At 44.2% G+C, this 16,210-nt stretch overlaps 1 protein-coding gene across 3 annotated transcripts in view; it reads left to right on the top strand.

Moving 5' to 3' along the window:
- Nucleotides 1-1,862: 1,862 nt before the first annotated feature.
- The window catches only part of DEF6 (DEF6 guanine nucleotide exchange factor), a 59,636-nt gene continuing 45,288 nt past the window's right edge, over nucleotides 1,863-16,210 (top strand). Inside the window, exon 1 of one of the 3 annotated variants that reach the window (XM_053245197.1) lies at nucleotides 1,863-2,040. In XM_053245197.1, coding sequence (XP_053101172.1) covers nucleotides 1,945-2,040 — 96 coding nt within the window. In that variant the 5' untranslated portion in view covers nucleotides 1,863-1,944. Of the gene's footprint in view, nucleotides 2,041-2,090; nucleotides 2,190-16,210 lie in introns of those variants that run through there. The other 2 variants (XM_053245199.1, XM_053245198.1) reach the window with 2 other exon arrangements.

The following is a 16,210-nucleotide window of genomic DNA, read 5'->3' as shown; positions in this document are numbered from 1 at the left end:
CCTTAAAGCCACACTGCCCCCAGTGCCGGACCACGCCTCCGTGGTTCCGTGCACATCTCTACAGAGAACCAAGGGAGCCGGGATCCACGAATCTTAAGAGGACGCTTGGGAGCGATTTCATCTAACGCTTTCGTGGCCTCGGTGTTCCAAAAGTGGAAGCAAAAGTGATGAGGTGATCTCTCTCTGGGGGGGGGTCGGGGCGGGGGCATTCTCATGATCTTCAGTAGGTTAGGACACACTTGGCCATCTTGCTCAGTACTGCTTACACTGACCGGCAACAGCTTCTCCAAGGTTTCAGGCCCAGGGTTCTCCTAGCCCTACCTGGATCTGCTGCCAGTGAGTAAACCTGGGGCATTAAAAAAAGTTTGAATGCACACAAAATCAGTTCTAATATTTGTATTTGACATTTAATTTTCCAAACACAGCTCTGAAGAGAAATCTAGACGGCGCAAAAAGGTCAAGAGACAGAAAACTCTATTGAGCTCTCTGTTCCAGATTATTTCCATTAATAATTCAAGCTTTATTTAAAATCAGCTGAGCTCTTAGAACTGATTGCACCCGCCAAACTATAGGAAAATATGCCCAAATTACAACTAAGTGCATGCCTTTCATGGCCAGCAGAAAATATGGTGTTTCGATCTATGGGATATCTAACATACATATCAATTTCCGCTATGTCAGATGCAAATAATGTCGGTCTCTTGTATGCTTTAAACTGAAACATGGGATAGACACAAAAACAATTGAAAGCAGATTCATATGTGTAGTACCATGTATTGGGCTCTTTTACTTATAAGGAGACTTACTGCAGCTTTTAAAAACCAAGTTTTAATATAACACATACACAAGATGCCTCTGAATCCCAGCTGCAGGGGAGCAACAGCAGGACAGAGGGCATGCATGCCCTCACCTTTTGCCTGTGGGCTTCTCAGAGGCATCTGGTGGGCCACTGTGTGAAACAGGATGCTGGACTAGAGAGACCTGGGGCCTGATCCAGCAGGGCTGTTCTTATGTTCCCTCTGTTTCTTTATCATCTGTGCGCAGAATGAATTCTGTTCTGGGCAGCACTATCAAGGCAGTGTGTGCTTGTTCTTTTCTTTTCTTTTTCTTTTAGAGAGGAAGGGTTTTAGCAATGCCCACTTGCAGCTCCACCCACCAATGTTGGTGCCCTCCACTTTGGCTCCGCCCTCCACCTGCCGTGCCTGGTGCCCAGGAGTCACCAGCCACCACTGGGACAGGAGTCTTTGCCAGCTCTCCCTGGATATGCCAGGAATTGAACGTGGGGCCTTCTGCAAGCAAAGCATGTGCTCTCTACCACAGTACCACGGGACTATAGCCTTTCCCCAAATAGTGCTTGGCCACAGCAGCTGAAGGGAAAGGGGACCCCAGCTACAGAGGATGGCTCAGCCAGCACCCTTCAGGTGCATAGCCCAATGACATGAATACATTGATCAGGTAAAGTTTTTTCATGGCGTGGATATAAAAGTTCATCCATATACTTATCATCTGCACGTAGACAGCAGTTAAAAACAGCCAAAGTGGGACGGGTAACAAAAGAAGAAGCAGCAGCAGCGTTGGCAGCCCTAAAATAGATTGTTTTGCAGATGATAAACTGATGTTTCAGGCAGATAAAATTATTCCTCACCACGATACTCCCAGAACTAGACTCAGAAGATCTCTTGAGTGCTGCTGGCCTGGGCTAGTTCCTCGACTAGATGACTTTAAAGCTTCGCTGAGCTATGAAAACCAAACAGAAATGAAGGAGGAAGACGGAGCAGCGTGCGAGCTTTTTTTCATGCTTGATCCGACAGGAGGCGCCAGGACACGCCGCTCGCAGGCTGCTGCAAACGGTTGGCGTGAAAGAGCCGCGGGTTTCCTGAGTTCTTGAGGGAGGAGGATCCTCCTCGCTGAGCCATCAGATCCTGTCATCGACACCCTCGAATCATGGAGCTGAGAACTGAGCTTTTAAAATCCATTTGGTACGCCTTCACGGCCTTGGACACGGAGAAAAGCGGCAAAGTGTCCAAATCTCAGCTGAAAGTAAGTAAGGGAGAGAGGAAGGAAGGAAGGGAGGGGTGGAAAGACCGGCAGCTGCTCGGGTCGGTGCGCTCTCAATGGCCCGCGCTTTGCCTCCGGGGGGCTCTTGCCAGACGCACGGGCACGTTTGCGCCTTTGAAAAGCAGCCCAAGGTGAACCCTCTGAAGAAGCAGCTGCGCTGGTGGTGGTGGTAGGCTGTCTTCCTCCCATACGTCTTCGTCGGAAAGACGGAAGATCCTCCTGGAGAGGAGAGTAGTACAGACATCTATTTTGCTGACACCCGGCCCGGCCCTTCTCTAGCACCTGGGGGTTAGATGGGAAGGCGAATCACCACTTGCCCCCTTCCATCCTGTTGCATTTCCTCTCCAACCCGCTCTTGAGCAGATGAACTCGTTGCAAGTGTTTTCGTCTAACTGCCCAAACTAACTCTTACCGAAATGGCACCGAATTGTATATGTAAACCCGTAAACTCTTTTAATTTAGAAAACAAACCCCCTTTTCCTCTCCCGCTCTGGGAATCTATTCGGTGAAGTGAACATGAAAAGCTCTTACATGATGGAGTTGACGAGACTTGCTTTCTTTCACTGAAGAAAGCAAGAAAACTCCCCCGCATGGTAACTTTTCAGTACTAGTAGTAACCGAGGTAGTGCTTTGAACCAGCATGTAGATGCTGGAACTTGTTTAACCACAGCTTGAGGGGAAGGAAGATGAGCTGTGCAGGCATGCTAGAAAAGTAGGGCAGAAAAGCTCGGCTTAATGTTTGATGACACCTTGTGAAATCAACACAGGCCGATGTATGTAAGTGATTAAAGCTATGGGTGTCTTCCTCCCTCACTCTTATACAACACAATGACTGAACGAATGAAAAATTGGTTTGGCCCCTCGAGGACCATCATCTGCAGCTTCTCTTCTGAGCCATGCCAAATACATCCTTAACTGTTCAGAGCCACCCCCCTCTTATGTGCTGCAGTTCTTGTTTTTTACAAGTGCTTGCTAAATACTACTCTATAAGGATATGCTGTGTCAGATGTGTTTCTTAATGCAAGCTTACTGTCTTAGAACTTGTGTAAAGTGTTCATTGCATTAAAGTTTGAGCTAGAATTTAACTTCAGCCCAGAGAACGGTGGTTGTACCTTTCTCCAAAGTGAGTTATAATGGTGCTGGGTTGCCAGGAGGAGTAGGAGATAATAGGCCAGAGAGTCAAATCGTTAGCATGTTTATTGCAGCCCCAAGCTGCAATTGGCTTAGGTGTGGCAGTGTCTGCTTTGGCTTTTGAGAAGTCTGTTTTAAGTGGCCAGTATAGAAAGGAGTAGTGATGGGAGCCAAGCTGTTTAAGCATGCTAGCCTTGCAGAGACCCAGCAGTGAGAGAAAGGAGAAGAGCAAAACAAACAGCATTGAACTATCACAGTGATTACATCATTATTTCTTCATGGAATCTTGCTGATGGCAATCATGCAAAGGGTTTGTATGCTTGTGTCAGCAACTTCTACTCTTTTACTGCAGAGTTACTCCTTGACTGCAAATACGGGTGCCATTTCAGATCTTACTAAGGGTACGAAAGGTTTTCAGCAAACCCCAAAGGTCTGCTTGTGACTATATTCAAGTTTGGGTTAAGAAAAAAAGCCATCTATTTTAAAACCATTCATTGCTGTTTCTTTTTTACATATCATAAATATATATCAGTGTTTTCATCAGAGGTTAAACAGTCCTCCATCTTCTTTATATATATTTCTCCAAGGTGTACCTGTCGCTAATCCCATGTGTGGCAGCTCTCATGAGAGTTTGCAAGCAGCTGCCTGGATAGCTACGGGGACGGTGGGCGGAATGGTGGCGGTGGCCAGCAGGCGGGTGGGGAGGGAAAGCGCCGTCAGTGAGTGGGGAGGGAAAGTGTGGACTGTGTCTGAAGGAAGAGGGGAAATGAAGATGGAGAGTAGAGACAGGGAGAACTAGGGACGCAGATGCTCTGCGCTGGATCAGCTAGTTTTAATTGATTTTTTAGGCCATATGTGCAAGTAAGCCCCATCATGAACATGTGAAATTACCTTATACCAAGTCAGACCATTAGTCCATCTACCTCAGTATTGCTTATGATCGGTGGCAGCTTTCCAAGGTTCCAGTCATATCCAACTCTACTTGGAAATTTCAGGGATTGAACTTGAGACCTTCAGAGTGGGAAACCATGTGCTCTGCCACTGAGCTGTGGCACATATGGTCTGAAGCACAAATTGTGCCTCTGCTTGAAAGATGCTAATGCAATGCTGTTGATTTTTGACAGAATGACTACACACTAGCACCATTGTTGTAATTGTCAGCTTGTGTTTTAACTACTTTAATGAGAGTATTTCCATGACCCAAAGTGGTCAAGTTCCACAAGCATAGTTCCCAGACCATAACTTAAGAAATGAGCCCCTTTGGAGCTGTGTTATACACAGTAAGGGACATACTATAGCATACGTGCTATAGAGGAGTATTACACTGAGGAATAGCTCTTAGAATAAAGGGTATCTGGCAACTATAAGTAATAGAATAGCATTTATATGTCCCACCTGCAGGGCTGAATTACCACCAGTCATTTTAATTCCTGTTTCTGTAGAATAGTTATTTTCAACAATGGAGAGAGAAAATGGCCAACATCCTGACTAATGTTGTGCTTGTGCAATGAGCAAAGTTGCAGTACTACAGGAAAATTGCCTCGCTGCACTGAATCATGGAGATTTTTGGATTTGTACTCTTGTGCTGTTGGGCAGAAGTTCCGCACAAAACATATGAGCTGTGCTGCTGCAGGTTGCATATCTTCTTGCACAAGTGCAAGCATGCTTGTGCTGGCACAACATAGTCTGGATGGAATAGTCTCCTCTCTTGGTGAGAGGAGAGCTGGTCTTGTGGTAGCAAGCATGACTTGTCCCCTTAGCTAAGCAGGGTCTACCCTGGTTGCATATGAATGGGAGACTGGATGTGTGAGCACTGTAAGATAGTCCCCTTAGGGGATGGAGCTGCTCTGGGAGGAGCAGAAGGTTCCAAGTTCCCTTCCTGGCTTCTCCAAGATAGGGCTGAGAGAGATTCCTGCATGCAACCTTGGAGAAGCTGCTGCCAGTCTTTGAAGACAATACTGAGCTAGATAGACCAATGGTCTGACTCAGTATATGACAGCTTCCTATGTTCCTATGAATGCAAGCTCCAGACTTAATGCAACTCGCTAGCTCAACCTCCTTGTGCAAGCACAGTGTTAGGACGCCAGGCGATGATTACATAGGCAGTAGAAGTGGGGGAATCCTACTTCTCTTATCACCAGCAGTATTTATAGGGTCCCTACTTCTTGTTCATGAGAGAGTTCCTGTGTTGTTTATAAATATGTAAGAAGCAGAAATTCAATAGATGGTGGTTTCCCAGCATGGAGAAACATTGACAGGTGGGGAGCTTCACCTGTCCACCTGCTACGCGGCTGTTGAAAGTACAGGAGCCTGTTAGGAACAAAGTAGCAATTCTTTGGTCACATAAGCAGGGCCTTTGTGGTGCTTTTATTCTGTCTTCTGGTTGTAAAACTCTATTGTGCCTCACAGATATGCTTCCTGTGGGTACGCAGAAACTGGCTGCTTTATTATCAGCAGAAAGATTTTTCTTCCTGTTAGTTGTGCATAGCTCTCGCTTCTGTGCTGCTGGTTATATATCTGCAGAATCTCATGGTTTTAAGCTCAGTGGCAATAGGTGGAATATTTTGCACTTTGACAGAAGAGTCACAGGATGAAATTTTCTGGTATATCACGCAGGGTAAATTTAGAGTTGGGGACCATAATGGAAACGTGTTTTCAATGTGATTCCTTTAAGACTGATTGCTGTGGAACTGCAAGAGACAGGATTGTATGGCTATAGCTAGCTAAAGCAGCACTCTGTATTTAAGAGAGAGTACAGAGCTATCCAGTCCATATGGATACCCAGCTGAGAAGCCTAATTTTGCAGGGCTCTAGTCCTTCCTGGAGATTTGGTCCCAGAACATGGTATTAAGAATGACTGTTCTGTCATGACTTTTGGCTTATGGGGTGTTACAAAGATCCATCTTGTTGCCCACAATTTTCAACATCTACATGGAACACTGGTCAGCATCCTCCGAATGGATGATCACACAGCTGCCAAATTGCTCATAGGAGCCTGGCAACCAGAGCACATAACACAAATTATATACCAATTGAACTGGCTATTTGTTTGGTTTCAGGTTGAATTTAAACCTTTAAATCCCAAAGTGACCTGGGACTAGATGATCTTAATGACCACTTTCTTCCATATGAACTTTCCTGAACCCTAAGTTTGGCTTTAGGGGCCCTACTCTCTGGCCCATCTTAATTGGACTTCTGAATGGTGGGTAGAAGAGGAAGGGTCTCTTCAGTGGTGGCACCATAGTTGTGGCATTCTCTTCCCAATGAAATCATCAAGTACCTGTCTTCTTGCCTTTAAACATGCTTTGAAATTTTTTTTATTCCAACGTGCAGTTGTTTTTATCTCTGCCATTTAATTATTATTTAAACAGCAGTAAAATTATTTTATGTGCTTGCGGGGTTTTTGTATGATTGATTTTATTGGTCTGGTGTATTATACTGTGTATTATATGCCACATTAATTGTATTTGTAAACGCAGGATAGAAATAAAATAATAATTGTACATGGAACTGATTGCTTCAAGATGTGATAGCTGTACTATATTAGGACTGCTTTCCTTAGGGCACTTATTAGAAAGTAAGTCCCAATAGACCTAGTAGGATGTACTTCTGTGGAAATATGCTTAGGATTTCGCTGTAGGTGTGCATCCATCTCTCTCTCTCTCTCTCTCTCTCTCTCTCTCTCTCTCTGAAGTACTATTTACATTTTTATTTGGTTGGCAAACCAGGAGTAGAAGTTGTCTCACAACTGGACAGATTGATGGCCATAATAACTGTACCCTCCATTTTCAGTGGCAGTCCGTCTCTGGTGACTGAGTAAATGCTAGGGAGACAAACAGGAGATAGCTACCTATCTTTGTCGTTCTTTGCTTGTGAGCTTCCCAATGACATCAGGCTAGCCATTGCTGGAGACAGGATGCTGGATTAGAGGAACCTCTAGTATGATCCAGCAAAATAGTTCTTATGCAAGGTGTGGGTGGGCAATTCTTAAGGATTCTTAAGGGGATAAAACAGTGCTGAGAATGTGCCTTTACAGCATGCCCTATAACAGCAATGGGTAGTCTTGGCACTCCAGCTGTTGAACTACAACTCCCATGATTCCCAGTCACAATTTGTTATCACTGAGCAGTGCTGAAGGGTCGAAGCACACAGTTTCCAGCCGGTTTGTGATCCAAATTATATAGCTTGTTAATCCTGTATTGCTTCCAGTCTATCTGTATAACCTTGGAGCAGGTTCACTAAGAAATTCAAAACCTTTAAAGCTGAAGATAGAATAAATTATACATCAAAACAGAGGACACAACTTCATTTGTGGCTTCCTGTACTATTTTGGAAGGGGAAACTTTTTGTAGATGTGGAGGTTCTCCTTCGCCACCTCCTTATGCTTTGCATGCTGCAACAAGACAGTTCCTGTTCTTATAATTTGTGAATTTAATTAATTAAACAAACACACACACACATTTGTATACCGCCCAAAATGCAAGTCTCTGGGCGGTTTACAACAAAACAATAAAAACAACCAATAAAAAGATTAAAACATTTCAACAATTAAAATTTAAACCGTTAAAACTATTAAAAACACAATTAATATCTAATTAAAAGCCTGGATGAACAGATGTGTCTTGAGTACCTTTTTAAAAGTTGTAAGAGATGGGGAGGCTCTTATTTCAACAGGAAGTGTGTTCTGAAGCCTAGGAGCCGCAATGGAGAAGGCCCATCCCTGAGTAGCCACCAGATGAGCCAGTGGCAACTGCAGACGAATCTCTCCAGATGATCTCAATGGGTGGTGTGGTTCCCAGCAAAGAAGACATTCTCTTCAATACCTAGGACCCAAGCTGTTTAGGGCTTTATAGGATATAACCAAAACCTTGTAGTTTGCCCAGAAATTTACCAGCAGCCAGTGTAGATCTTTTAAGATAGGAGTGATATGGTCTCTTTGAGATGACCTAGAGAGCAAACGGGCCACCGCATTCTGGACCAATTGTAGTTTCCGGACTCTGTACAAAGGCAGCCCCACATAGAGTGCATTGCAGTAGTCAAGTCTGGAGGTAACCAGGAGATGTAATTGAGGTAATTTATCTTGAAAAACAGACACAGCTGGCATATCAGCTGAAGCTGATAAAAGGCACCTCTGGCCACTGCCTCAACCTGGGATACCAGAGAAGGTTTTGTGTCCAGAAGCATCCCCAGACTGTGTGCCTGGGGAAGTGTGACCACATCCAGAACTGGCAGATCAAAACCATCTCCCGAGTTCTGATCCCGCACAATAAGTATCTCCGTCTTATCTGGATTCAGCCTCAGCCTCTTGATCTAACTCATTAAGGAGCCCCTGGTGGTGCAGTGGTAAAACTGCCTCCCTGTAACCAGAAGGTTACAAGTTCGATCCTGACCAGGGGCTCAAGGTTGACTCAGCCTTCCATCCTTCCGAGGTCGGTAAAATGAGTACCCAGAATGTTGGGGGCAATATGCTAAAATCATTGTAAACCGCTTAGAGAGCTCCGGCTATAGAGCGGTATAGAAATGTAAGTGCTATTGCTATTAATGAAAACAATCTTTTTCCTAACACCAAAAATGTTAGAAAAAGCCAAATATGAGGCTGCAAATTCTCTTGGGCTGTCTGCAAATGCTTCAACTAGGGCAGTCAATCTTAGTTGATTGTATGAGTTTTAGATGATTTAATGTATGTATTCAGACAAATGTGCATATGAAGATAGTTCTAAAAGGGTAAAAATCAGATGTGGTTTTAAGGAGATGAACACTTGTATCACAGAAGGCAAAAGGGGAATGTCACCTTCTGTCACACATAGAAGGAAATGTATTTTCTAAGAAGGCATTTATCTGCAATTTTTATCAGTACTTGCACTAAAAATAGTTTAAATTAAGCTGTCTGATTAACAGAGGTGCACCTAGGTAACTTTGAAGCCTGGACCTAAAGGTCTTTGGAGCACCTGCAAGTTAAGCATCATTTTTTAACATGTAGGTTCTTGAGACACAAACCACACCACCCAGGACAGACTAAAGAGGATTTGGGGTCCCCCAGGGGGTGTGGAGGCCCTGGGCTTAGGCCCTGAAGTCGAGGGGTAAGAGCACCTCTGCTGATTAACTGTGATATTTTGACCATATGAAGCTGCCTTAGACCTCTGATTTACATTATTTTTCCCAAAGTGGCCCCTGCTTGAAAAATAGTGCCAGGATTTTCTATTTTCTGACAAGAACTTGTGAGGGTTTTCTATTTGCTTTTCCTAATCCTATCTGAAGATGCCAGGGATTGAAGCTGGGACTGTCTGCAATGTTGTTGTAAACTGCTCAGAGACATAAGTTTTGGGCGGTGTAAAAATATGTTAAATAAACAAATAAATAAATGTAAAGCATGTGCTCTACCACTGAACTATGGCACCTCCTCTTTTCTAACTGAAGTTTCTAGTCCTTATGACAATCTCTTAGTGGTCAGCAAGGGGTGTGAGAAACTGTTTGGTATAAGTAGATGTGTGGATAGGGCTGTGGTAGAATGGAACAATAGATGACCAGCTATGCAATATTATCCATTGTCCATACTGGTCCCTTTCTTGCAATGTCATGGAGAAATTATCTTCCTTTTTGCCCATGGTGGAAGAAAATCCTAGATGTGAGAGTTGGATTCCCATTTGCTGAATACTTACAGCTACTAAGCATTTATAATGTAAATCCTCTGCAAACAATTCAATGAAATGACAAGAGACCGTCTAAGGCAACAATCTGCACTATTTCCCAAGCTGGGGCCACTTTGGCAAAAAGCCTTCAGTATAAGAGCCAGTGTTCCCTCTACGGCGTGTGCACATGTGCACGCTCTCAAGTTTTTTTTATGGCCGCTCAGTTAATTTAAGATACCACTCAGGTTGAATTGGGAAGGCCCCACTCTGAATGCATGTGCACACACACTGCCTTGATACTGCCACCCAGAACAAAATTTATTCCGCACACAGGTTAAAAAAAATTAGAGATAACACTGATGAGAGCCATTTCTCACTGTGCTGACCTCTGCACAGGATTGCACTTTTCTCAGTGCTGGGAAGGTGCTTTAAGAGAGAGTGAAAGAGCCCCCTCAAGAGCTAAAAAGGAAAGCGCCAGGAAGGGCCATACTTCTCAGCACTCCATGCACACCTTCCAAGATGGAGGGCTCTGTTTCTCTTCAAGGAGCCCATCCTCCCCAGCACTGGGCAAAGTGCAGCACTGCATGATACAAATGGTCATCTCTACACGGTGCCAGAGGGACTGTGCAGAATATTCAGCTTTGGCTGAAGCTTCACACAGGCCCAATGAACAATTAGTTTGGGAGCCATACTTAGGCTCACTTGATGGGGGCCACCACTGACCCCTACAATGAAGATATAAGGCCTTTTTGCTTGGAGTCACAGCAGCCAAATCAAAAAGCCCTCTGTTATCTCTCCCCACCCCCCAAATTATAACACTTCATTTATGTAGTTTTCATCTCTGTGGAGTTCCTTAGGTTTTCCTTGTTCCTTCATTTGCATGGACATGGTTTATTTGTTTAAATCTTGAAACCGAATCCTTAAATTCCATCTAAGGAAACATGGGAATGGCTTTATTTGCGATGCTACTCTCAAGTTTAACAAACCGTGTCATTACACGGCAGGTCATGGCAGAGGGCCTGGTTACCAGCCAGACCACTTACTATTTAATCTACATGTCTGTAGGCAGGAAAGCAGTGGTGGGAACAGCTTTGCATTGCTGCAATTAAGAAATGTGTTTAGTATTGCATGTGAAACTCAAGAAGTGTTCAAGCTTTCTTATTATTAACAAAAGGTGTGCATATTAGGATGAACCATTCAGATTATCTTTGGGATGTGGCACAAGTGAGGGCTTTGTATATCCCCAGACTGGCACAGCTGTGCTATGGAGGGGAGGCATGGGATGCTGGTGCAGTTCCTACACTCAGCCTAGGTTGAGCCTAAGTGCAGATAGAAGAGGGAGGATGCTTAAGCTCTCCCACCACCTGTCCTCTGAGCCACCATGCATCTGTTCATAGGATCGGACCATATGGTGAGTACAGTGAACTCACACTGAGGCAGGTAAGGTTACCCAACAGAAGTTGAAGCATATCATAATTTTCACCCAATAATTAAATCTGCTTTTAAAGTTGTGTGAATTAACTGCTGCAGCTCCTGAGCAGGAGTCAAATGACCAGTTCAAAGCTACTGTTTTAGCAAACCATTCTGATTTTATTCCTTAAAATCAGGCCATACTCTGTCTTGCTGCTGATTGCAAGCGATTTTATGTAGTTACTAATTACAATCTAGGGAGGTAAGTAAGAAGACAGAAGCAGCATTGTTCTGGGCAGGCGTTTCTTTGCAAGCCTCATTAATAGTTTGTTTGTTTTTTAGGAGAGGTCCACAAATTTTTGAATTTGCTCAGTAACCAGTGTTTTTGTGCTTTTTCACTGCTCCTTTCCCTCTCCTAATTTGAGAGACTTCTCCTCTCCCCAACCCCACAAATCTTCAGGCATGCAAGGAAGGGTGAAGATTCAAATCAATTAAATAAATAAGCAGCAAACTTTGGTTGACAGGAGCACAATGGATAGTTCTCCATGTCCAGGTGCTAGTAGCAGAGAGAAGTGTGATTGGCTACAACTGCTGTGGGGGAGGAGAGGGGAAATTCTGTGGTGTTATTGGTTAATCCATTCCTTGATCCAGGCCAGCTTTTGAATGGGGCTTTAGTTACCTGTATTCTAGTCCTGGAGTAGAGGCGGGGCTAACAGCCAGCCAGCAGCAAGAGCACCGAAGGCAGACTGAGCTTGTCTCTCTGTACTTAATATCTTGCATAACACAACTCTCTCCCTTGGATTCTACAGTTTGCTTGTTACTCTCTGTTGATGCCTTCAGCATTTGTTCTGGGCAGGCCTTTCTTTGCAAGTCTTATTAATAGTATTTATTACTATAGTGCGCCCTATAGACATTAGTGGCTTAACTTATTGATTGATTGATTGATTGATTGTTGCATTTATATACCGCCTTTCGTTAAAAGACAACCCCAAGGCGGTTGTCTTTACATTTTTACCAACCTTTTAAAGAGCCCTTAAGGCACACTTTTTTAGCCAGGCTTTTAGTAATCTATGAATGTTTTAATTTTTAATTGATCTTTAAATTTGTTTAATAGTCAATTTATTTTTGTGAACTGCCTAGAGCCTTTGGAGTCAGGTAGTATATAAATTAAATAATAATAATAATAATTTGGAACCACACACATTTCTTAGGCAAACTACCCAGGGGCCACCATCGTTTGAAATGGGAATGCAGTATTTTGACAACATGAAAGTGTTGAAACAAAGTGTCCTGGAAGCTGCAAAAATTAGAAGTGGTACTGAAATATATAAATAGAAACAAGGACTAGCAAGGCACAAAGAGAGGGGTGTAAATTAGAGGATCAGAGACCTAGTGAGGAGAATTGTTTATCATTAAGCTTTTTTTATCCTAAAAGATAGGAAGGTTTGACAGGCTGTCACTTGAGACTATGAGATCTTTTCTGATCTTGTAAGTGGCCTGGAATGATAGTGTGTCCTGTGACACTGATGTCCAGTTAGTCATGTGGGAGAAGCAATATCATATGGCCCCTCCAATAATCAGTAGAGGATTGTACTACATTTTCTTTCTTCAGGGTTGCTTTCTTCTGCAAGGAAGGGCCATAGCACCAACTTCTTTCACAAATTTGTTCTCTAACAAACTGTGGCTTTTGCTTTTGGCCATTTGCATTTGTTGCCAGTGGGAAGAGGTTCGCAGACTCCAGCTGTGGCTCACTCTTGAAGATTGCTAGATAGCAGCTCTTCTTCAGATGAAAGAATGTTGGCTGTAGGCCTGTTATTTATTACATTTGTATACTGTCCCATCCCAAAGGCTCTGGGTGGTGCACTCTGACGCTATTCTTGCAAACAAACTCTTTCCATCTAGCCCAGTTCAAGATCTAGGAGGCATATTTCTCCCACTGATCTATGTGGAGATGTCAAGGCTGAGCTAGAAGCTGTGGCATAGTGACATCAGCAGTAGCCCCCGTCCAAATTTTTTGGCAGACTGCTACCAGCCCCACCCGCCGCCAGCCTCTGCAGCGCCACTAACCACAGCTAGCAAAGGGAAGCCAGCCAGCCGTAGCACAGGATAATCATATTGCCACCTAGCACCTGTTATCCCTAGGATAACAGGCACCCAGTAATGATATCACTACATCATGCTGCTGCCAGTAAATGGTAGGGCCTGCAGCAGCCCCCTCAACACCTTGTAGCAGCTCATGTGCAGGGCACACAGCCACTCAGTGGTAGAGCCACCCCTGATTAGAAGCCAGGATCAGGAGAGCGAGGCAGGCAGGCAGGGATCAAAACCAGTAGCTGGAGGTCAAGAGGATGCCAGAGGTTAAGCCAAGTAGCCAGTCAGGAATCAAGGAACAAAGCCGTAGCTGAAGGTCAGGAACACACGGTCAAGCTGAGCAGACAGTCAGGAATCAAACCAGGAGCCCAAGGGCAGGAAGATGTGGGCAGTAAAGCCAGGCTAGATCCAGGGCTTGATACTGAGGTAAGCTTGCTTTCAGCTCTGGTTTTGTACTCTTCTTGTTTGAGAAGCAAGCCAATAGCTAGTCTCAATAGGCAGGGCCAAGCTAGGGATCGAAGGTCTCCAGTAGTGTTGCAGTGCAGCCACCTGCTACAAAGGGCAGCAGTATATGGAGCTCCGGCAGAGGCAAAACCTGACGGGAGGCCATTCTGCTATGATAGTGTGTGTTGGTCTGTTGAGCTTTGATTATTGAATTCAGGCTGCACACAGGTATTACAGCCTAACTGGTTAATCTTCCTGGCAGGGCTCTAAACGCACACGCGCACACACACACACACACACACCTACACCTCTACCTGCAGGAGGGTTCTCTTAAGTCTGAGGGGTAAGGCAGGATCTGAAGGCTGGATTGTACTGAAGGGGAGAGTTCACAGTTAGTTAGTTCACTGTGTCTGAATACACAACCAAGAATAGGTATATGGTATTATGAATCATGATTCAAAGAATCTGGTAGTAAAGCTGTAAGTGCATGTAGACAAATTTTCCTCAGTGGTTGCTCTGAAACAGAACCATTTGTATACACCCTGCAGGCAGGCAGGATTAATTTATGATGTGCTGTACCTTTGACTGGGTTTGGTGTTATGCATATTATAAGTGTGATGTCACCGAGAGGGAAGATAACTGGTAGCTTTTCCTATACCTAGCCGATTCTATCTGTCAGTCATTGCTGTCTGTCTTTTAATCAAAGAGTTCACTGCAGTGTATGCAGCTTACTGCTGTGTCCATTTTGCAGATGGGGAACTTGGACGGCTAGTGATTTGTTCAAGATCAAACAATGAGTCCATGGCAGAAATGGCAGTATGCCTAAGAGTTCCAGGCCCAGGAAATAGGCAATTGACATTCCATAATTTGACACAGTAGAGATGTGGCATGTTATCCTGACAGATTGGTGGCACATCTCTCTCCGTTCCTTACACAGAATCAAAAGCCTTAGAACCTGTTTTCCACTATCTTTTCCCTTTCACACATCCTGCAGAAATCTTTGAATGAAGAATGTCCCTTGGCAATGAAGTAATATGACCAAGGCACATAGCATGCCAGGAAAACAGTTCTTAGGCCTCTTTGCTGTTGTGACCACTAAGCAACATTTCTTCCCTTCTCTTATAACCTCTGGGTTATAAAGCTCTCATCTCCCAGTTCTGTTCTACCACTCAGGCATCATCTTGTCATATTTTAACATGCAAGACAAGCCTTGGATTTGAATCCAGACAGATCATTCCAAGCTTTTGCAATTGTCTCCAAGCATCCCCAACCAATGAGACGAAAAGGAGCTGTCACTCTCCACTTCCATGAAACATCCCACCCTTGACTCATTCTGGCACTTGTTGCAGAGTATGGTTCTGTGCTACACAAAAGCTGATTATAAGTCCACATTCAGCTTTGTGAAACAAGTCCAGTGAGCTGAAGATAAAGGAAATAGCCCCCAGATTCAGATCTCCCACCTGCCTGAAGTAATGAAGCTGGCTATTTCAGGGGTCAGATGAAAGGAAGTGGGATGGGGGGAGGGCACTGTTGTTCACGTTGTCTCTGATCTGTCACTGGCACTTTTTCAATTGCCAGCATTCACACTGAAAGGTAGGACACACAAACAATAAGTGTGCATAAACATTCTCAGTCTCCATCACTGTGTGTGTATTTAAAAAATCCTAGTTTCAGTTCTAGGCATCTCCACTTTAAGGATCTTGGGTAGGAGGACTGAGAAAGTTCTACATATATCTGAAACCCTGGAGAGCCACTGCCAGTCAGAATAAACAGTAATGGGCTGAACAATTGGTTCAGCCATGAACCAATTGTTTGACTCAGTATAAAGTAGCTCCTAGCTCAGGGGTGGGCAGTCTTGGCCCTCTGGCTGTTGTTGAACTACAACTTCCATTGTCCCTAACAGTGTTCCTTCTAACTGGCATTCTCAGATGTTGTTCACTACAACTCACAGCATCCCCAGATGCAATGGCCTTTTGACTGGGGATTCTGGGAGTTGTAGTCAACCACATCTGGGAATCCCTATTAGAGGGAACAGTGATCCCTAACTACAATTGTGGCTTGGGATGATGGGAGTTGTCGTTCAACAACAGCCGGATGGCCAGATTTTCCTACCCCATCCTAGCTGGTGTATTTTCCCACTGTTCTTTTCAGCCATATTTGCCTCAGACCTTCTGGTACTTCTGTCTTTGCACCACTTGCATTTTTTGTGTTTTCTTCTCTCTGTCTCTCTCCTCCCATGTAATGGTGAGAAAATCTATAGGGAACCAACCTGCATGAAATACTTCAGTTGTTTGAACCACAAAGACTTCTCAAAGCAGAGCAGTCTGAATTATCACAAGCAGCAATGATGACAAATTTAGGCTAGACGTTAGGAGAGATTTTCTCACTGTACGAGTGGTTCTACAGTGGAGCAGCTGGCCTCGCACAGTGGTGGGCTCTCCTTCACT

The sequence above is a fragment of the Hemicordylus capensis genome, chromosome 4, assembly GCF_027244095.1.
Source record: "Hemicordylus capensis ecotype Gifberg chromosome 4, rHemCap1.1.pri, whole genome shotgun sequence".
Taxonomy (NCBI): Eukaryota; Metazoa; Chordata; class Lepidosauria; order Squamata; family Cordylidae; genus Hemicordylus; species Hemicordylus capensis.
This window is presented reverse-complemented; position numbering and strand designations above follow the sequence as displayed.